Source organism: Rhipicephalus sanguineus, chromosome 10 (assembly GCF_013339695.2).
Source record: "Rhipicephalus sanguineus isolate Rsan-2018 chromosome 10, BIME_Rsan_1.4, whole genome shotgun sequence".
Classification (NCBI taxonomy): domain Eukaryota; kingdom Metazoa; phylum Arthropoda; class Arachnida; order Ixodida; family Ixodidae; genus Rhipicephalus; species Rhipicephalus sanguineus.
In genome coordinates, this window is record NC_051185.1 from 81,333,528 (window position 1) to 81,356,091 (window position 22,564).

Here is a 22,564-nt window from a genome sequence, read left to right on the forward strand (position 1 = left end):
GATAGATAGATAGATAGATAGATAGATAGATAGATAGATAGATAGATAGATAGATAGATAGATAGATAGATAGATAGATAGATAGATAGATAGATAGATAGATAGATATAGATAGATAGATAGATAGATACGCTCAAAGTCGCTGAAGTTCGCTAAGAAATACTTCGCATTTAAACACTTTGGTATCATATCACGGTAAATTCCTGGCCCCTTTCCTGCAATGTTGCAACTACACCGGATTGCGCCGACGCAGGAATCGCTCAAGAACTGAACTGACGCGCATGCAGAACGGTGTTTTTAACGAATCTGCAACACTTACATATAGCTTCCTCAGTTGCTCTATTATCTCAGTGAGTAACGCAGATATGTATCTTCATTTTCTTCTGATCTTACGCATATGCTTATTACTGGGAAGCCTTAGTTCTAAGCGTTTCTCCGAGAGTAGAAGTGAAAACTGAAACCAGTTTTGCCTTGTCTCTCCCACGGCCATCGACACCACGCAATGGCCGCCCCCAGGAAAACTGTGTGAGCCAGTGCTGCGCGCTTTAAAAGTTTAAATTAGCTTCGCGATAAAGTTAAACTGCAGCGTAGAGAGTGAAAATCACTGGCAGACAACTTGCTTCGAAGCTAGCTGAAGGCTAAATGCGGAGATGACAAGGTGATGTAACAGCTCCAATCGATCGATGTACAGAAAGAGGGCCGTAAGTAACTCGCATCAGGAACTTCGAAGTAAGTGCAGTAGTTTAAACCTGTTGCAAGACTTCACCATTTCTTCTTTCGCGCGCTGTACAGTATTCGTGACAGACTCGTTTCGGTGCAGGAATAGTTTTGAGAGATTTGCGTCGGTTTCATATCAAGTACAGTATGTGTGTTTCTGCTGAAGCGCGGGCTCACCTCGTTTGAATAGCGTGCGCTCAGGTGTCTCGCATTGCGCGTCTAAAAACTTTATTGTCAGAGAACGCAGAACAGGCTGTCACCTTGCAGTGTCGGCACTATCCGCCAGTTGTCACTGATGAAAGTTTTGAGAGCTCAATTTCGATCGCTGGCTGTAATCAGCAAACGTAGATAACCCTTCCGTTAACCCGCTATCGGTCAAGCTCTGTCACCACAAATGATGTAGTCGCAAAGTAGCGCTGACAGCTTGATTGAGCGACTGATTTTCGTTCGCCTTATGTCGCACATGCTGGATAATGCTGAACTGAAAAACCTGGCGCGGTCGAAAATGTCATTTCGATCACGGTAGCGCAAGCTTTTGTTACTGACCGTGTCTGTTATCTTAGTTATATTTCGAACATTTTAGTCTACAAAGCGCTGCGATAAGATACTCGCGTGCCTGTAACGTTCCGCGCTATCAGGAGTTCATAAAGTTATGATACCGTAGTATCAGTTTCAAATTATGGATTCACCCTTCGCGCGCTAATTATGCATGATTTTCGAGACAGCGCTTTGTGTGGGCGCCCTGTAGTGCTTGGTTGCGATGGTAACCTGGATTCAATCCAGCCCGACCTAAACGCGTTTATGAACAGGAGTGGTATAACGCCGAAAATGTCTAGTCATGGGTAGTGGTTGTAAATTTTGTTTGTACTAGCAACAAGAGACAGCGACAGATTGATGTTTCTTTGCTGCCATGATATCAGTTTCTATTAATGGACATCTGTACGAGGGGCTCTGAAAGGTGCTGTGCCATGCTGAAATAATTTCGAATATAAAAGAAGTGTGATACGGTGGTCCACTTTGACTTTCAAAGTTCTAGCAACACACTTGTGGCCAGACTGCAGCTTTCTGGTACCAGCCCCGATGTAAAATGATGTCATGGTTACATACACTGGCAATCCCAGGACAACACAAAGTTTGCATAACTGAATGCTGATATAGCCAGCCACTTGCGAGATTATGTTTATACGTAAACCACTGCTGGGACGGGGCAGTTGGAGCTACACGCCAAGCACATCATCAGTTCGTTTGTGTGTTGCCTTCTTGGAAGTATGTAGTTTGGCTTTCTGAAGAGACGTAGCAGTATTAATCAGCAATAGCAGTCAGACGTGCAATCACTTTCACAAAGTTTAGCATGGCTCAGCACGACCTCACCATCTTTGCAAAGCTCAACGAACACTGTCTGACCCATTCCCGGCCATGCTGCAAAATCTTGCGATATTGATCATATCTGTGAAAGTGACAGCTTGAGAATTATGACATCACATCACCCACTGGCTTTGACTGGTTGGCTTTCCGTCTTCACCTCGCAAGACCCAGAAACAGGATTGGCACAGAGTGCATTTGTACGTATAAACTTCAGTGCCACTTGCACATATATACGTAACAGGTCGCCATGGAAGTTTACACATGTTTATGTGTAAACTCGCACAATAACCTGCATGAACTTCAATATTCGAAAGCAGTTTCAGTTGTTGGTGGACTTGTTTTCTGATACCTATGCTGAATTGAGAGGCTGGGGTTGCATCTTACACATGTAAATGTACAGAGTAGTGATGCAAAACTATCGGTAAATTGACTATCGATAGCATCCATAGCTTTTTTTAACTATTGATAGTTTAAATAAACTACCGATAGTGCTACTATCGATAGCATTATCAGTAGTGCAATAGGTAGTATTAGTACCAATAATACTGTCGATAGTGCTGTCTATAATTATGCTGCTATTGGCCAGATATTGCCAGAACATTCACGATAGCATTTTTTTTTACATTCAATGCCGACGAAATCGTACACATAACATATGCTGCAAACAGTTGCAAGTGAGCACAATAGCAGTTTGTGCTCATGCACTACCTTGTCGAGCCACAGCGCATGCGTGCACTTCGCACGCATGCGCTGTGGCTCGACATGGTTCCACTTGTTGTCGCGAAGGCAGCGCCACTTCTCGGCGTCAACTCCTTTTACTTCTTTATATGCATAGAGTAAAAGAGGCATGCCAATAATATACGGATTTTAATTTTAAGCACGAATTGTGGTGCACCTAAAAGACAGTAGACCACGTACAGCAAGCCGAACGACTCATTCACGCTGTACCGAAGCTCGTCTGCCAGGTGACATGATGTGCTGGTTTTTGTGACTTTCAAACCCAGTTTGAAAATACAAACCCTCCTCAAATCGCAAGAAGAATGCTAGATTCTGTCACTATAATTAACAGTCTTTCCACTTCACCAGTGCCTCATGACACATTCTCGCTAGTTGTCAGTCCCTTTAAAGGTAACCTTGTCACTGAAGTGCAGTGTGTTAGCATTTCTCTAAAGAAACTTGGATATGTTTTGCAGGACTCACCACTTCTGGGGCTGCCGGGCACGCCTGTGCTGACCACGCTGCTCTTATTTCAAATCGTCGTACACTGCTGCTTTAAACATTAATGCGCTCTTTTATTTATTCATGTGTGCTCATGTTCTTCATCGTTGTACATTTTCTACTGTCTGTGTGATTTTTTAGTCACATTGATCAAACACTTCACTTGCATAAATTGCGATTTGCAGACAGCATTTTTTGGCTTCTGTACAGCCTGGCACATTTGTGATTCTCACACATTTGTGTGTGTTTGAAATACGTAAAGATATAACAAAAATCATGAGAATGAATTATCCCGATTCTTGAGCAGGAGGCAGAATGAATGTGTGTTTTACATATCTGCTTCATTACACACCAGACGACATTTCTATTTCACACTGCATGCAATGTAATACAGCTTGTTTGTTTAACCCATCAATGTTCATTTTCAGATCAGTGGGGGCGGAGTGCAACAACACTAGCGTGCTGTGCTGGTCTAGCCGCCATGGCAAGCTCATGTCTATAGCATCAGCTTCGTTGTCACCATTTGGTTTCGAGAACGGGATGTTCTAAACCCCCTGTGGGTGCATGTTCATGTATATACGTACTTTTATGCATACATTAGTGTGAAAAAAATGTTGGGCTCTTCCCTCCCTGGCTATGCCAATGCATAAAGTCATCACAAGTTGTGAAATTTCATGGCACAGAGACTACAGAAGTCGCTGTCTGGGTGTAGAGCAGTTGAAATCTGTTTTTTCCGGTGTGCTACCAGTGTCTAGTGTACAACCTGGTCAAGTATCATAGCAAAGTTTTACTTTTGCCTAATTGACTGAAGCCACGTGCAAACTTAGTTATTGTTTTTCTGAGTTTCCTTTAATTTGTAGTTATGTGCTGCTTTCAACATCTGTAAGCGTTGTTTCGGATTCCCGTTAGAGCATAGGTGTGTAGTTGATGCATCGGGCAAAGCTCTTTTGTGTGACAGGAAATGTTTATGCAAAGGATTCATGTAACACAATCATATATTGAAACTGTCTTGGTTGTTGAATACTTCCATAACTAGAGAACCGTTGCAGGTTGCTGTACAGGTCACACTCCAAAAGAGCTGATTCCATTGCTTTAACATGTGATCACTTATTTTGTCTTGCATGTTTTCAGAACGAAAAAGTGTGATATCAGAATACGGCTTTTCAGAGCCACTTCTGTATGCTAACCACATTATTAGGCCTATGTGAATATTCGAGTGCTTTGAATATTCTAATAAATATTACAGTATTCAATTCGCATCAACACGAATTTAAAGTTTCTCGAACTTCAAAGTATCTAAAACGAACCAATAGACGCGTATTATAGCGTGTATCCTACCTGACAAAGTGGTTTCACTGCAGCATGTAGCCGCTATGCTGTAAAAGAGGCTATTCAGAGAAAAGTTACACTGCTGCGGTGCCACACTTCACAGTTATTTGCTAATTTTTTAAAAAGCTTATTTTACTTTTATTTAAGAAACACCTTACAGGCTCTGTTGGGCATTCGTTATGGGGGGCATTGTAACAATGATGAAGTAGAGCAATAGAAGTTGTCTGGAACAAAGGAACGAGGGTGTCTTAATGGTCTTATATGGGTTAAGTATGGCAAATATTTAAGACGTAACACATTTTAATTCTTATAACTTGCACCTGCCATTATTCGAATTCACTTCAATATTACTTGACAATATTCACCATTTGTTTCGACTTCACTTTCAAGAAAGAAAGAGCTGATATATTTGCACAAGCCTACAGATTGTGGTCGTGACACTGTCTTAAACAGTGTACCCTTGTATGCAATACATACAGTTGAAACTAAATGAACGTAGGGTTAGCTAGTGTCACACTTTACACTTGTTGATTGCTGTTACTGTGCTCTTTAATCATAGTGTGAACCAATGAGAATTCGTTTTAATGATGTTTTTTGTTCAAAGCTGCTATGAAATTGTTGGGTTTAAAGCATTTTCAAAGCAAACACATGTACGGAAGTTACTTTCAGTGTGCGAGCCTTTCAATTTTTTTTGCCATTATACCTTTTTGTAACTCGTTCAGTTAGGCTTTTTATGCTTTTACAGAAATCTTTTTTGTTTCTGCTTGAAGTGTTCTCCCTCTGCCTCATTTTTAATGGTGATACAGCTATTCTCTGACACGCAACATGAAAGCAAGCAGCAATTTTGCCGTTTTATGGCTGTTTACACTAGTGTCCTAGATGTATTTAACCCAATGCTAGCAACATCACACATACATATCTTGTTCAACTGAACTAGCATGAATTATAGGAACACCACTGTCTCACTTTCTTCCTTGAGTTGCATTTTTATGCTTCTCTTAGTATACCTTACGTTTTCAGGTTATTTTGCTCACAAAGAAAGTTCTGAATTTCGAGCCATATTTGTAATCGAAACCTTGTAGTGTGGCTGTATTGCACAATGCAATTTTTTTGTTGATAAATACATCTTCCAAATGATGTTCATCCTGTTCTGCTGTAGCCTGACAAAAGTGTGGTTATTGCACTAACCCTTAATAAGAGCTTGGATTATTTTGGAGCAAGAAGTTCTGAATTTCATTGTAGTTATTGGTTGAAGGCAGATAATGTAATTCTTGTTATCTTTTATGGAAATGCTACATGTGCACTCTTCACATTTTACTGTACCATGCAAGTTTGTCTGACATGTTAAAATGGTTGTGGTGCATAGTTTGTAGAGTAACTAACATGAAAATTCAACAAGCATAGTTATATCTGGATGGGAAATTACTCAAGGTTTTTGTTCAATTGGAAGGCACGGTTTGCTTGTTGCATGTTGTTGCAAGTGACCGTTGCCACTTACTGGAGCAACTAAGTGTGATGTTTCTTTTTTTGTGTGAACTAACTGTGAAGTGTGTCTCGGCGGTTTAAGTGCTTAGCTTGGAGGACTTAACTATTGAAATATTGCTATCTCTGTCTGCCTTACAATTACTAGTGAACTCCTAGCGTATCATGAAAAGGGTCTCGATGATGACATCTCTCATAGTTTTTTGCACACCGTTCTTGTAATGTCATGAATTCTAATCACACAGTGACCGCATTATGCTTGAAACTACGTAGTGTTGCGAGTTTGAAACTTTTTTGCAGTTTTTTTTCTATTGAGTATAGGCAGAATCACTGTGGAACATTTGTTATGTCAGATTGAAGTAAATTGTGCATTTTCTATGCATCAAACAAAGACAGGAAAATTTCACCTCTGCTTCATCCACTACTAATTGAGACAGCTCAAAGTGACACAGTCACATAGAAATAGCAATATGAAAGCTATGCTTCATAATCGTTAGTCAACAGGCCTGTAAGAGGCATTATAGGTAGGTGGGTTGTGGGCAAGGGGGCTAGTGGAAAATTACTGCAAGACAGAAACAGCCCTATAAATTTCATAAATGCACATGGCTCATCAACAATAAATGCGCAAACTATAAATTGATAATAAAATCTACACGATCACCTCACTTTGTGCTATTACCTGTCAGCTACACACCTAGCAATCTTCCACCAACACATTAGTCAACATTTCTGTTTTCAAATAATGTAGGTGCAGTTGTCACAAAGGATTGCATGAATAGTGCAAAAGAAATTTGGCTTTTGTATTCTTTCATCTTGCTCTGCTGCAGCAAGTCTTGGTGACTTGATTGTGGCTGACCTTGGCGAGCCGCACCTGGTGCCGCAGAGGCTGTCTCGACGGTTTGGGTGCAGCCTGTGCTCCTACACGGCGGCTGCCAGCAGTCTCGTGGAACGTCACATGCGGACGCATACGGGCGAGCGGCCATACCGGTGCGAACACTGCTCCAAGGCATTCAGCCAACGATGCAACCTGGTGCGGCACTGCAGGATGCACACAGGTGAGCACCTTCTTTATGATTCCGTAGGTCAACTACGATTGCCTTACACCAGTGTCACGTGGGCACTTTTGATTGCTATCAGGGCCGATCCGGATTAGGCTCAATCCAGATGAGGTGCTGCTACTAGAGCACTGCACGGGCCGATTTTTCCGGCCCGGCCCGGCCCGAAAATGCCATGCTCCGGCCCGCCCGAGCCCGGCCCGGTGTTCCTAAATGTGGCCCGTACCTGGCCCGGGCCAGAAAGGTTTGGGCCCGGCCCGGCCCGGCCCGTTTCAGCTAGTTATGCCTTGAGCATAAAGAAGGCACTGTCCAACCTTCGGTTATTGTGAACTGCGAAGATACCTGCCGCACAAAATATATTTTCTAGAGATTGTTTTAGGAACTTCTTTCAGTGTCACGACTTTCACTGGTGCTGTGTATACTTTCGGTGAATTACGCACGTAACACTCTTGCGAAATGACTGCAGGGCAATATAAAATATAATTGGAGTCATAGCTGGCTCTTTCATGTACGCACGCAGTGCTAACCACGCCATCTCATTTTTGCATCTCAAAGAACAACTACAAAATATAATACATGCATAAAGTGGAGAACAAAAGCATGGCAGGACATTTTAGTTTGAGTCTACATCAACTGCAAACGAGCTAGGGCTGTTGAGTAAAGTAGCAAGTCTCCTGCAAACTTCATCTATTGCATAATGCAATGAAAAAAAAAAAAACGTGCTCTAGCTGCTTCTGGGGAGATTACACCAGGCTGGGCAGTGTTACATAAATTAAAGCTGTCGTGTTGACTCCTCGGCAGGTAACTGCACCCAATCTACACTACGTTTTCGTGTTCAAAACAACAAGGTTCTTTGTCCCACCCTTCTTCCCCGAGTCACCGCCACCGCAGCGCCACCGCCACCGCACCGCAGCGCCACCGCAGCGCCACCGCAACGGGTGTGCCTTGCTTGTCAAAGCAAGGCACACCCGTTAACGAGCGAGCTACCGTCCTCGTGTCAGACGTGTGTACAGTAACGGTGCGTTGAATAAAGGGTGCTTTAAATAAACCTAATCAGTCTGCGTCTTGGTTATTCCCAGACTCCCGGATCGCTTCTCTAGCCTGATCACTCCAGTTGTGAGCCACACTCGGGGAAACGAGTGTCTATGGTTATGGCGCCTCACCACTAGTAATGGCAAAATCAACACGGCGTTCGCCCTGTGATAAGTGTCGCTTCGCATCTTGCACTCAAAATGCACGAAAAAATCACAGCATATCCACGGAGTGAATGATGAGGAGTGGCGAAGCTGCGGAGGTTCATCGGTAAACCGTGAATCTTCCGTGAATTCTGCCCAGTACATCATCACCGACGTGAGATCGGGCGCGTTTATACTAAAGGTTCGATGAAGTTATGACGACTTGCAGCTGACTTTAATTTTACATGTACGCTGTGAATTTTCATGTTTAGAAAACCATTGCTTTAGAAAACATCTGGCGTCTTTCGTTAAGCAGCTGGCGTCTTTTCGTTTTGCTTTAGAAACATATGGCGTTCTTTCGTTTTGCTTTTACAAACATCTGGCGTCTTTCATTGGTTTATTTCATCAATCAACGGCGTTTTGAACAAAATTTTTATTGTTTAATCACGCACGGAGAATCTCACCAGCACTACCTTGAGGTAAACAATGGCTGCTAATGGGAATGAGAGACAGAAGAAGTCGGCTTTTAGCTAACACTTACACTTCTACTTCTACTAACGTTTCCTACTGGAACGAGAGACAGAAGAATTCGGCTTTTAGTTAACGCGCACGCTGCGAATTTTTTATTGTTCAACAACGCGCAGGGAAAAATCTCCCCACCGGCACCACCTTGGAGGCAAAGCGTAAGACTGGTTACGCACTACGACTACTACGACTGCGACTACGAGGGAAGAACTGGTGCCGCCTTAAGGAGCTTCGCCCCTAAAACAGCTCCTGAGATATTAATGACTCACAAGTCGCATTGGCCAGTATACGGGCATGGGAGCGTAGCTGCATACACGAAATGTTTCCCTAGATACGAACGCGCACATCTTATATACATTAATCTAGGCAGTTTACCGTCGCTTTTCTTACACAGTACCCAAGAACGTCTTTCACTCACTATAATGGCGGAAACTTATATTAGGCGTTTCTTGAAATCTCGTGTAGCATACCGATGGAGCAGAATTATAGACGTCTTGTACTGTGCAATTTCTGTGCACGCCAATGCACTCCAGGTTGTTTAAATTACCCGGAGCCCTCAACGACGGCGTCTCATAGCCTGGGTCGCTTCCGGAAGTTAAACCCCACAAACAACAAAACAAAGCCACACAACGTACACACGCCAATTATACATCTAGTATGTGACCCGGGCCTAATACGGGCCTGGCCAAGCCCGAGCCCGACCCGAGCCCGACGATCATGGGCCCGAGCCCGGCCCGGGCCCGATCCAACAACACCTTACCCGGCCCGGCCCGCGGGCCGGGCCGGGCTTGGGCTTTCGGGCCGGCCCGGGCCCGTGCAGTGCTCTAGCTGCTAAACGGTCACCATTAATTGCAAGCAGGCTCAGTCACAATCTGCTACCCATTGCGGTGATGTGTGGTTATCGTGCTCGACTGCTGACCTGACTGTCAGGATAGAATCATGGCTGCCGTGGCCGCATTTCGATGGAGGCAATATGCTAGAGGTCCATGTGCCTAGATTTAGGTGCACGTTCAAGAACGTGCACCTAAATCTGTTTGGGAATCAGTAGAACTTCACTGGGGGAGTCGACCCCTTCGTGTTTTTGCATGGCCATTGTGACAGATGACAACGCAGCAATAGTTCCCCCCTTTCTGTCGGGGTGACATCGCGGAATGAGGGGCGTTTCACGTGCAGCATGCGCTTCGCAAATGCGTGGGAGCCAAAGGGAGCTGAGGGGTCGTAACAGGCTACTATTGTACGCTTTTTCCGGCAGGGGAATGGCAAGTGCTGGTGTCGGCAGGCAAACTTGAGCGATTCTCTCCTATCGGCTGCGAGCAAGGTACTCGTCAAAGACTACACGAAAGTGCCTGCAAACTCGTCATTGGCGGTTTCAGTCTACTGTGCCAGTCTCTCCGACACTGTTGAACTCCTCTCGCCATCTGACCGTGTTTGCACGAGGAAAGGCTTGCTGGTGCCTTTCGCGATCGCAGAAGTCACTCAGGGCAGCACCTCTATTTTTGTTATCAACCCATCCCTGTACAGTGTTATGTTGGTGTGAGGGGAATGTCTCGGTAATGTGGAACCCCTCGAAGACGCACAAGTTATGGACGAACCAGATGACACGCACTGCCCCAGTTCCAGTACACTCAGTGCTGTTTCCACGTCTGGTTCATCACCCGCTGATGCATTTGCTTCCTCCATTGCTGACAACCTTACGCCGGTCCAGCGTTCCCAGCTTCTGGGCCTCTTGGAAGAATTTTGCTCTTCTTTCGATGTCGCTCAAACTTCTCTCAGCTGCACGTCCGCCGTTACGCATTCCATCAACACTGGCGCCCAACCGCCACTGCGGCAATGTCCATATCTCCCTCAGAACGTCATGTAATCAACGAGCAAGTCGACGACATGCTTCGATGTGATGTTATTCGACCCTCTGTCGTTGTTGTGAAGAAGGACGGCTCTGCGCAGTTCTGTGTGGACTACCGACGACTCAGCAAGATCACTCGTAAGGACGTGTATCCACTACCACGAATACACAACGCGATTGACAGCCTGCAAGGAGCAGAATTCTTTTCATCTCTCGATTTGCGCTCAGGGTACTGGCAAGTCCCCATGGCTGATAACGCTCAACCGAAGACCACCTTTGTCACGCCTGACGGCTTGTACGAATTCAACGTAATGCTGTTTGGGCTGTGTAATGCGCCCACCGCCTTTGAGTGCATGAAGGATATCATTCTGCGCAACCTGAAATGGCACACGTGCTTGTGCTACCTCGACGACGTTGTTGTTTTCACTGCAGACCTCGCCACGCATCTTCAACGCCTGCGGCATGTTCTGACGCATTTGGGCGACGCCGGTCTGCAGCTGAATCTAAAGAAGTGCCGATTTGCAGCACGGCAGCTGACAATACTCGCCTACGTCGTGTCCAAGGATGGAATTCTCCCCGATCCAGCCAAGCTTTGGGCCGTGACCGAGTTCCCCAAACCTACATCCGTCAAAGAACTGCGCTGTTTCGTAGGACTATGTTCCTACTTTCAGTGCTTCATTCGAAACTTCGCGACTATCATATCGCCGCTGACGAAGCTCCTCAGAAGTAACGGGCCCCTCCATTCGTAGTTGTCAGAGTACGACGAGGCTTTCGCAAAGCTCCGTCGTTTATTGACGTCGCCTCCCATACTACGCCACTACGACCCTACGGCCACTACAGAGGTACACACAGACTCCAGCGGTGTTGGCCTTGGCGTTGTTCTTGCGCAGTGCAAACCAAGGTTCTCTGAATATGTCGTGGCATATGCGAGTCGTACGCCCACTAAAGTCAAAACCAATTACACCGTCACCAAAAATAAATACCTGGCAATCATCTGGGCCCTTGTGAAGTTCCAACCTTATTTGTATGGTCGCCCATTTGATGTCGCCACCGACCATCATGAACTGTGCTGGTTGTCGTCATTGAAGGATCCCTCAGGCCGCCTCGCCCGCTGGGCACTTCGCCTACAGGACTACAATACCCGCGTGCTGTACCGCAACGGATGCCGGCATGCTGACGTCGACGCCCTGTTGCGCTCTCCCTTGCCTGACGACAATGCCCACAGCTCACTGTCTCACTTTGCCGTTTCTTCCATCAACATTCACACCATTGCTACCGAACAGCACAAGGATCAATGGACTGCCTCACTGATAGACTTGCTGACTGATCCATCGGCCGCACCATTCACTCGCGCGTTGCGTCGTCAAGCCCACCATTTCGCCATTCACGACGACCTCCTCCACCGACGCAATTACAACAGCGACGGCCGCCGGTGGCTAGTAGTAATACCCCGCAGTCTGCGTTCGGACATATGCGAATTGTTCCACGCTGATCCGCAGTGTGCGCACTCTGGGGTATTGAAAACTTGCCACCGCATTCGCCAACGGTACTTTTGGCGAGGGATGTGCCGTTATGTGCAGAAGTTCATTTGCTCCTGCATTGATTGTCAGCGCCGCAAAACTTCAATGCACCTGTCGCCAGCAGGTCTGCAACCTTTACCTTGCCCTGACCGGCTGTTTGGGCACGTTGGCATCGATTTGGACGGGCCACTTCCTCTGATGTCGGCTCGTAACCGCTGGGCCATCGTCGCTGTTGACCATCTCATGCGATACGCCGAAACCGCCGCCCTCCCAGTGGCTACAGCGCACGATGTTGCCTCCTTCCTGCTCCAGCGATTCATGCTGCATCACGGTCCACCCCAGGAACTTCTCAGTGATCGAGGCCATGTCTTCTTGTCGGAAGTCGTCGAAGCAATTCTCAAAGAGTGCAACGTTTTTCACCGCAAAACTACTGCTTACCACCCGCAGACGAATGGCCTCACCAAACGCTTCAACTGCACGCTAGGCGACATGCTTTCAATGTACGTCGCCCCCGATCACACAAATTGGGGATGGCATTCTGCCCTTTGTCAACTACGCCTATATTACCGCCTCTCAGGGCGCAACTAATTTTTCCCCATTTTTCTTATTGTACGGCAGGCACCCGTCGCACACAATCGACACAATCCTTACCTACAAGCCGGATCGATCTGAGTGTGCACCTATTTATGCCACAGCCAGACTTGCTGTAGATTGTCGAGAGCTGTCCAAGACCTTTACTATGCATGACCAAGAGCGGCAGAAGTGCATTCGCGGTGACACCACCACTTCTGCACCGACGTTCTTCCCTGGAGCGCTCGTATGGATCTCAGTCCCTACCACTGCAACTGGCCTCTCTTCCAAACTGCTGTCCAAATACGAAGGCACCTACTGTGTCGTAGAACACACATCCCCGGTCAACTACCTGATCGAACCCATGAACCATCTTCGAACATGCGCAGTCGGGGGCGCGACATTGTCATCGTGGAGCACCTGAAGCCCTGCTATGACCTGCTCATGGCGACAAGCTGTTAGGTCGCCAAGCGGCTCCCCTTTTCATACCCAGGGTAATTGTAGTGAAGCATTCGAACTCTGTAATGGGTCGTTCCTCGAGGGCCTTCTAGTAGGTCGTCCTCTTTGGCTCTTCTCAGAGAGCAAGCCACTTGCACTGAGAGTCTGCGCTTTGTCTTGACTGTCACCATTCTGCATCGTCGCCTAGTGCCATGAATAAATGCCTTTACAGTATTATTATATCTTCAGAGGCCCTCAGGCACTTTTTGAACATATTAAGTGAACAACTGAGATCTGTCGTAAAGCTGTGAGCCAAATATTGCACTGCACACAGCAGGAAATGTACAATCTTGTGTCAAAAACAGCCAAAATTTGAATGCTCTCTCCTTCACAATAGTGTCACCAGCTGTGGAGCAAGAGGTCATAACTGGTATTGACTGATCGTTTGACTGCACCGACACTCTCACCAATACCTAGTATTTCGCTCCTTTTTTGTTAGCTCTTTTAGTGTAAGTTTTTTTTTGCGAGGTGATGCATCCTTAGCGTAGTGTTTTTCTTGGGTATTGTAAAACAGACATGACATTTAATTTTTGGTAATGCAGAAAGGGAAAAGGAGAAATAACTATGGCAAATACACCCCTGCTATGTTCCTTACATTCCTATCTAGTAGGCATTCTAGTAGGCATTCAGCACTGACAGCCTTTCTATCACTTTAGAAGAGCTTGTTGCTGGGCTAGTTGGTACATAACATTCAGGAAAAAATTTAGATGCCTAAGCACCACCAGAAAAAGGATGAAGCACAGGAAAAGCTCTTTTCCTGTGCTTCCTCTTTTGCCTGGTGGTGCTTAGGTGTCTAAATTTTTTCCTCAAACTTTCTACCACTGCCGTAACATGACTGGCAAGGTCAGTCAAATAGTAGTGTAGTATAACGTGCAGATTTGGCTGCCAACAGAGAAGGCTGGGACCTAAGTGTTCTAATCAAGCTTTGTAGCTTATTGCTAATGCATAGAAAAATATCTGAAATTCCAGGGAGGGGCAGACCCCCCCCCCCTTGCTCCCCTCTCTAGACGCCCATGAATATGGCTTTCCCACTTTCCTGAGCAGGAGGGAGGGATACTTTGCTTACCCAGCAACAACCTGTATTCACTGCTCTCACATTTCTTCTTCGTACGATAACTATGGAAATCGGTAAAACTGAACGTTGTTACTCAGTCCTTTACGTCCGAGGCAATTGACGACGCAGCAGTAGTGTCGATTGCGGCGTTTCTTCGTAGCATGCGGAGCTGTCTCGTCTGCTGTTGTTTTCGCCATCGTTCTGGCGAGTGATCCAGCAAGCACTTCATGGCGGTTCGGTGGCACGTCCGACTAGTGGAGAGAAATTCACAGCTCTCTTTCTGAGTGTTCAATGTGCAAACACATGCAATATTAAGCTCAATCGTTGTTTTGCACTCGCTAGTGGAAGCTGGTCCCACAGCAAACTGTGCGAGGGAGTCTGCCTTTGTACTACCTAATGCTGCTCTAACAGGTGGCGCCACGCGTCTTGCGAAACTCCAGAGTCTGACGTTTATTGACAAGTTTTTCCTGCCACTGGGCCAGTAAAGGTGCTTTTTTCTGGTGAATCCTTTTTTTGGACTCCCGATTATTCGGACTTTTCGGCAGTTACCGCTGAGTCTGAATAAACGGTCGGCAACTGTATTTGCATTCTCTTTCGAACAATACATGTCTGATTTGGTCACCTGTCTCATACTGAGCTCACTATGACACTACTCTTGAATGCATATTGTCACATCTAAAACCACACGTACACATTAGTGATGCAGAACTATCGGTAAATTGACTATTGATAGTTTTTCTTAAACTATCGATAGTGTAAACAAACTATCAATAGTACTACTATCGACAAACTATCGATAGTCCAGTCGGTAGCACCATCAGTAATATAACTATTGATATTACTGGCACGTGTGTTTTATTGCTTTGTCTTGATGTATTCGGGTTTCACCAACAAGGACTGCTGGAGCGTTTGACGCAGACCACGCCGCAACGTTTGAGAAGCTTCGCAATTGTTTGAGCCCTTTTTGTTAAGATTACGCGCGGGGACAGAATTAGTCAAGTTTATTCGAGAGCTTACGCGAGAACCAGCATAACACTGGAAGGTTCGGATGCCTGATCCATCCTATAAAAGATAAGACGTTCCAATTGATCACCAGATTTACTCGACGGCCGGGAATGTTCTTGCCGCTATCAGTAGTGCAGTTTGTGTCTAGCTTTCGTATGTTGAAGTTTCGTGCATTTTCGGGGCACAAATTCCCCCAAATAAGGGGCTTGTATTTCCAGTCTTTCTGCAGCATTCTTCACCCTCACAACCACGAGGCAAACTTTCCATAGTGGTGCGAATAATGATGCTGTTGCTGGCTGGCCATATTGCCAAAATATTTGCGATAGCCTACTATCAGCTTCGCTTAATTTATGAGCAATTTTTGGCGAGAGAAATAAATTATGTATATCCGCAGTGAAAATGGTGGAATATGTCCATTAATAACTTTGTATTCAAAAGCAACCAGTTACACCTTACCATTAACAAACTTAGTTCTTCATAATTTTTTGTATTTTGGAATTATAAAATGCAATATAAATTTGAAGCCGTGCACTACCACCACATCTAACGGCTTCCTTTCCGCTACAGCTGAACAGTTTGACTTTATGATCATGTGTCAGCAAAGCACTCTGGTGAAGAACACAAGCATGTCAACTTTCTTGCCCTTCAGCCTGCTCCTATGGCTCCACTGTGTACCGCTCACGGTGAACTAAGTTTATGCTGCAATGTGTTCGCGCTGTTGATTTTATACTATCAATAGTGCTTACTATCGATAGCGCTATCAATAGTATTTTTACCATCGATAGCGCTATCGATAGTATTTTTACCATTGATAGTTCGATAGTGACTCCGCTATCGATAGTATCGATAGTACCATCGATAGTTCTGCATCACGAGTACACATGCCAGTGCGTGCTAGCTCTTTTCTATGTGCCTTCAAGACATCTATGCCTTGGCAGACATTGCTTCGTATTTAGCTAGATTTCACAAGCAGTTCAGAAATGAATCACAAGATCAGACGAGTGTTCACTTCTAACAGTTTTTACTAAAACACATAGGCACATATTTAGGCACTTCTCGTCGCATGACATTGCTACAATTGCACAACAACAAGCAAGAACTAAAGGTAAACTTGCCTTGTGATTGAAGCCAAGTGCGCATGTTAAAGATACCATATTCACTCGCATAATTCGAACGCTTTCTTCATTTCTTTATTTTAGGGCTTCAAGAAAGGGGGTAGCAAATTACGCAAAATGTTTCATGAACAATTCCTCGGTGTAGCATCTGTAGTCAGATGCAACTTAAGAAGACCAGAGAGGCCCCACCCAGAGGACTGAAGCGCAGCAGCCGGTCGCCTCCGCGACTAAAGAAACAGTTCCGCTCATGCACTCGGCAATGTTCTCCAAAGGCGGGGTCACCGGCCGTCCGGCTCATGACGTTATTCTGAAGTGCACGCCCGTTGGTGCAGGCCTGTGTGCATCCACCTTTAAGCAGGAAATGCCACGGACTTGTAAAGTTGTATGCGTCTATAGTAAAGTCATGACATGTGTGCAAAATATTGCATTTGCTTGATTCTAACTGGAAAATCTGCCCAAGCAAAACTGAAAAATTGGCTGACTGAGAGTGATGAGAAGTGACAATAAGCACCAATAAGTCGACTCGTGGATAAATCCCCATCCCAGAATGCTATGCACTACAGTAAAACCTTAGTAATGCTTATGTTCTGGGAAAGAACAGCATCACGATGCACCAACTGCTAAGTACTACAGTGCATATTTTTCACCAGAGCGTGGGAAAAAATACTGTCTTGCACGACCTTGCAACAGGGTGCAGGAGGGAGACCAAGTGTGTATTTTAAATTGTGGTGAGGGACACAGCAGCTCAGCAGACAGCTCGACTGGACAGCGTTCCTTAATATGTGTCTAGACATCTGTAAAGGGATCTACTACTGAGCGAAAACTGGTGCTGCTTTGATGAAATGTGGCACAGTGCTCACAGATTGAAACGTGACAATTTAGGGCTGAACAATGCGTGTACTTTTCTTTCCAGCGTCTTCAGTACATCATATGTTGGTGTAATTTTGACACAAACACTTACGTCAGAGCCAACATTACCTTTAACGGCCAGATTTGTGGCGACATGATGCTCTTATCTCGTGCAATCACTCATAGCAGTTGTTATACTGGAAAAATTGGTGTTGCATTTCAATCCATGAGGACTGTACATGTAGCTGTACAGAAATTGCACCCCCCCCCCCCCACCTGAAAACAAATTTTCGACTACACCCCTGATTGTTATTTGTCAGTGGCCACCATGATGCCACTATACATTTCTGAGACTATCTATATAGGCCAGTGATTCACAAGTGGGGTTCCGCGGAACCCAGGGGGGTCCGCGGAGACCCATTTAAATAAAGGCCACATACTTCACGCTGCATGCTGTGTTGTGAACCCCCCCAACCTTTTGTTCTCACACTGCAAGGGGTCCCTCATCTATTCCACCGGTCCAAAAGGGTCCCTGAATATTCATGCCTGAAAAACACTGGTATAGTCATTGCTGCACTGATGAGGAAGTTGGAATCATTGATTGACTGGTCTCCGGACTTACCAAAACGTGGCAGATTCCCTGCGGTGTCGGCCACATCACGAGTTCACTGATACAGTTAACCTACATAAAGGGATCATGTTACACGACTGGGTCATGAATTTGTCGCAGCTGTTTTAAGTCATTGTAGTTGTTAACAGGGATGCATATTAATAAGGTTTTAATTTATATGACAATCAGTTTGTATAGACAAAGGAAAAGGCATGGATCAAGAGCTCATTTCTTTGAGTGAAGCAACCTAGTGGAACAATCAGGTAATGAGGCCAAGGAAGGGACAGGGAACACAATTTGTAGTCTTTAAATGGATTGTTGTAATTATGGCATATAATTGGAAACAAATTAAGGTGGGTGAAAAAGCCCTATACCTTCTTTGGCTTCATTATCTGTTCGTTTTCATTAATGGTGTTGGTTGTGATGCTTGTGCACATAGCTAGGCATTCCACAATCCCTGGCAGCCACCATGTTGTGCATCTGCCCTAGCTATCGCTTTACATGTGTCACTTTACCACATATGCAGTTGACGATAAATTTTTCGGACATGCTTGGTAATTCAAACTCCTTTGTGGCACTGCCACACAACACAAACATCCTATGTTGAAGAAGCCTGAAATTGCGGACACTGAAGCTCTTTGCCACGGAATAATTTGAACTTCTTGCCTTTATCGTAGCTCTTAAACAGCATTACGGAGCCACTGGTGCAGCCGTATTGCTTATCTCCTTGCCTGGAACCTGTGCTCTTATGTGCCGAGCTTGCCATAGCCACTATCGCTGAAATTTCTATCTAGAGCTCCCTGCTTTTTGGTAGTGTGTTTCACTGAAATTTGTTCGCCATATTCACCGATGGTGGAAAGGAACCACTCTCACAAAACTTAGTATATGTGTGTGTTACAATCACGAATGCACTTATGGGCCTCCTGCCACAGTACTGGCACCATTACAATTAGAAAGTGTACTGGCACATATTTACAGATACATACTTAATGTGGCTGTGCTGGTTTTATCCCTTAAAGGGACACTAAAGGCAAATAACAATTTATGTCAGAGTGAAAGGACAAATTATGACAACGTCTCAAACGGCAATAGTATTATCAACAGCAGTGCCCTACTTACCGAGAAATTAAGCTAAGTTTATCACACGATGAGCGCCACGAGCGGGACATTTTGGAAATGATCCCGATGACGTGAGAGAGTCCGACTACAATTAATGACTCGTAATAAAACTAGCTGCAATAAGCAAACAACCTTCCGTGCATGAAGAGTCATAATAAAATGCTGCTTGTTGGTTTCTGTTTGATTCATGGAAAAAAGAACCTCTTTGTCGTTGCCATGGGGAACGGCGCGCATGGTTCAAAGGTTCCGTTTTCACCGAACTGCGCTTCGCCCGGCACCGTGCTTCGCTCACGCGGTTGCGTCTCAGTGGTATTTTCGGTATCGCGTACTGCCGCGTGTGTTTTGCGTGCTCGTGAAAGTTGCTCTGACTGAAAGCTCGACAAAATGCCGCATGCATGTGATGTTGCCGGATGCCCGAATGGTGGGCAACGTTGGGCACGGCAACAGTGACGTGAGAAAGACTGCTTTCAGGCGGGTGATTTGAAGTGCGCTAACACGATGCGGACCACTAAAACGTGATTTTATTTCAAAATAAGCACTTCCTTGGCACAAAAGTAGCACTACGAGGTTTCTGGACCGCTATTTCAACAATGAACGTCGACTTAATATTTGCCTTTAGTGTCCCTTTAAGCACACTAAAAGGCATGCATTTGTATTTGTTATTATTTCTTAGTTTTTTTGATAACTTCACAGTCTTAAGTGGTCTCGCAGATCGGACATTGACTTTGTCTACACATTTTTAGTGCTGGCCTACACTACATGCAATGCACTTACTGTTCATTTTCTTCTTTTTTTTTCTTCTTTTTTTTCTTTTCTGCTTTCTTTAGGTCAGCGACTATCAAGCGGCATTTCAAAAAGACGTGTTTAGAGCCACCTCAATGTCACCCTGCCTTGGAGCCTTACTACAATAATGCCTGGGACAAGCGAAACCCAACGATGCCATGTACAGATGGGCAGTTAGCCTTAGAACGTTTGTCACAGTATATTTACAAGTTCACAGGTTTTGAAATACCATTGTTTCAATGTAACCCCTTGCCATGCAGCAGCATCGGAAAGCTGAACAAGTCAAAGGAGGCAATGCCGGAGTCCTCAGGTGATCCATCCATGCTGGCAAAGAAGTCCTATTTGCCTCTTACAGTATTTAATTTCATTATGTCGCAGCCGCTGACTAGCCGCTGAGGTAAAATATTTTTCTAAACAACTTGCAATCATCTTTTTTTGTGTGTGCAGCTTTCTTTTTTTGTTAATGCATCAAGATGCTGAAGGAAGATGATTGATCAATATAAATGAGTGATTGATCAAAGTAGCCAAGTTGTCAGCGGAGATGGTTGATCATTGTTGTTTTCCAGTCAAGCAATTATGTTTGTAATTCTCTTGCCTGGCTGTAATTGTGTTGTAGATTTCACGCAGCCTTGCTGCTTTGGGCATAGCCATTCCATGTATCCGAAGCTGCACTGCAGCTTGGCGCTGTATTCAGTGATAGGCCGAAGGTGCAGCGTTAAGTTGCCTTCAATGTTAATTTAATGTACAAGCAAACGAATAACCTCATTCCTGGTATTCCTGTGTTTTTTTTTACTTGTCACATAGTATAGCAAGCTATTATCAATAAATAGATCAGTATATAGTATATATAAAGTCCTTAAATATTTAAAAATATTTACATGTTCCAGCTACTTCTATCACACTTTATGGTCTCCAAACACATTCACGTTAGTCACGCTTCTGTCATACCTCTATTTAGGCAGCAAGTCAGTCAGCCCATCACAATTGTGTTCTCAGTCTAGTACAAGTTGCTAAGAAACTAGGTGATACATATAACATTATTGTGCCAGCCCGCATTGTGGCAGTTAATAGAGCGTAGTACTATTTTATTGTTGTTTTCTTTCCTGTACTTGTGCATACATATAAGCCATGTGCGTATACATTGCAGTGACACTGTAACATTGCTGCTTGCAGTGATATCCCGATCGAATGATATATCAAAGGCACTTTATATCTGTGAAAAATCAGAGTTCCTAATCTGTCGTCATTAGCAGGATGTGCTGTATAGTTGTGTTTACGTGACTCAAAGAGCTCAAGTAGGAGACTTTGTACCCTTGTTGAGAAAAAAAGAGAAAATGAGGCCCCCTTGTTCCCTTCTTGAGAAAATAAGGCCGAACTAAAACTGCTTGCTCATACATTCAGACAGAGCGAGCATAATTTAACAAAATGCCGTTGGTAACAGCAAGCAAATTTTTAAGGGACATTAACGTACTCCACGTGTCTAGCCAAATGCAATATCCTTCTGTTTCCATAGTCAAAACATTATTAAAATATATTTTGTTTACAAGAGATTGTTTAGAGTGTGTCAGATATGGAGTGGCGTTGACACATCAAGAAAGAAAATTTTTGCCGCTGTATTTAGGAGCCCATCGTGGACATATTTTGTAATAAACATGTTTGTTTGTAAACCTTGTGTGCTGCTTCTTTCACACTTCTCATTTTCGTGTAACTTACAGGGTTCCTTGAAATCCCTTGAAGTCAAAGGTTGCACTCTGAACGCCTTGAAAATCCTACAATTTCTTGTCACCCCCCCCCCAATTAGAATCCCAGCTATGTGCCCTGTTTTTCATTGTACCGTTGGCCCTGCAAAATCAGGAACGAGGTGGCTGTTGCAGCCTACCGCGTTTTTGAACCTGCAAGTTAAAATCTGAACGTGTGGAAAGAGAAGGCACATGGCATATTTTTTTCGTTTTTCTGCCCATGGGGTGCGCAGGCACGCCTTCCAACTGCTTAACAAAAGGCATTTATGAAATGACTATCTGGTGCACGTGCGCTTCCTCCACATAAATCGCACTGGTTGAGTTTGACATTACGGTAACAAATCGCAGTACACTTGTTTAGCTCGCGAGCAGTACACGAAATAATTCCCTTGTCATGTTCGCTGCTGCGTTCTTTGCCGTCTCATCCCATTCTGCATTTACTTTCCACTGCTTTGCACAATGTGGCAGTGGCAGTAAGCTGGGCCCATCCTTTTACATTGTGAGTGAAAGTACACAGCTTGGTTGTCAGGACCAGTCAAACCGTTTTTTGCATCCCGGTCAATTCAAAAAGAGCCTCGCATTGTACTGTCTTATACTGGTAATGTATTAAATGACCCTCACTAAATTATCTAACGCTGCTACCACGGATTTATGCATGCGCTTTGACTGCAGGTAGGTCGTTGACACCTTGCTTATTTGTTTGTACTTATTTTGCTCAACAGTACAAATTAATTTTGTGGTAAAGGTGTGCTTTTGCTAACGGGCCCATGGTTGAAAGAAGATACTTCTGATATATTCATTATTAAGTACATCTCTTATAGTAATGGTAACCAACCCTTTAGATGTACGCTGAAAGAATCAGCTTGCCATAAACTTTACTGTTAACATGCTTTGTACTGAGAATGTCGTTGGAATGGCCTGCTCACACTGCCTTGAATGCACACAATCTTCTCGGATGATGTAAAGCACATCACTTTGAATACTATACAATCC

At 44.7% G+C, this 22,564-nt stretch overlaps 2 protein-coding genes across 2 annotated transcripts in view; both read left to right on the plus strand.

The window, feature by feature from the left end:
* The window catches only part of LOC119372160 (uncharacterized), a 168,025-nt gene that overhangs the window by 10,060 nt on the left and 135,401 nt on the right, over positions 1–22,564 (plus strand). The gene's annotated exons all lie outside the window — the stretch shown is intronic.
* On the plus strand, positions 626–20,982 carry LOC119372159 (protein krueppel-like). Its single transcript, XM_037642618.2, has 3 exons — positions 626–729; positions 6,939–7,166; positions 19,877–20,982. Exons 1-3 carry the CDS (start codon positions 684–686, stop codon positions 19,915–19,917), a joined length of 315 nt encoding a protein of 104 aa, XP_037498546.1. The 5' UTR covers positions 626–683; the 3' UTR covers positions 19,918–20,982.

Excerpts from the sequence above, each read along its gene's own strand:
- LOC119372159 (XM_037642618.2), top strand. The coding sequence starts at position 684 with ATGTACAGAAAGAGGGCCGTAAGTAACTCGCATCAGGAACTTCGAA. Across the intron at positions 730-6,938 it reads CTCGCATCAGGAACTTCGAA|CAAGTCTTGGTGACTTGATT; the intron begins GTAAGTGCAGTA and ends GCTCTGCTGCAG. Across the intron at positions 7,167-19,876 it reads GCACTGCAGGATGCACACAG|GTCAGCGACTATCAAGCGGC; the intron begins GTGAGCACCTTC and ends TGCTTTCTTTAG.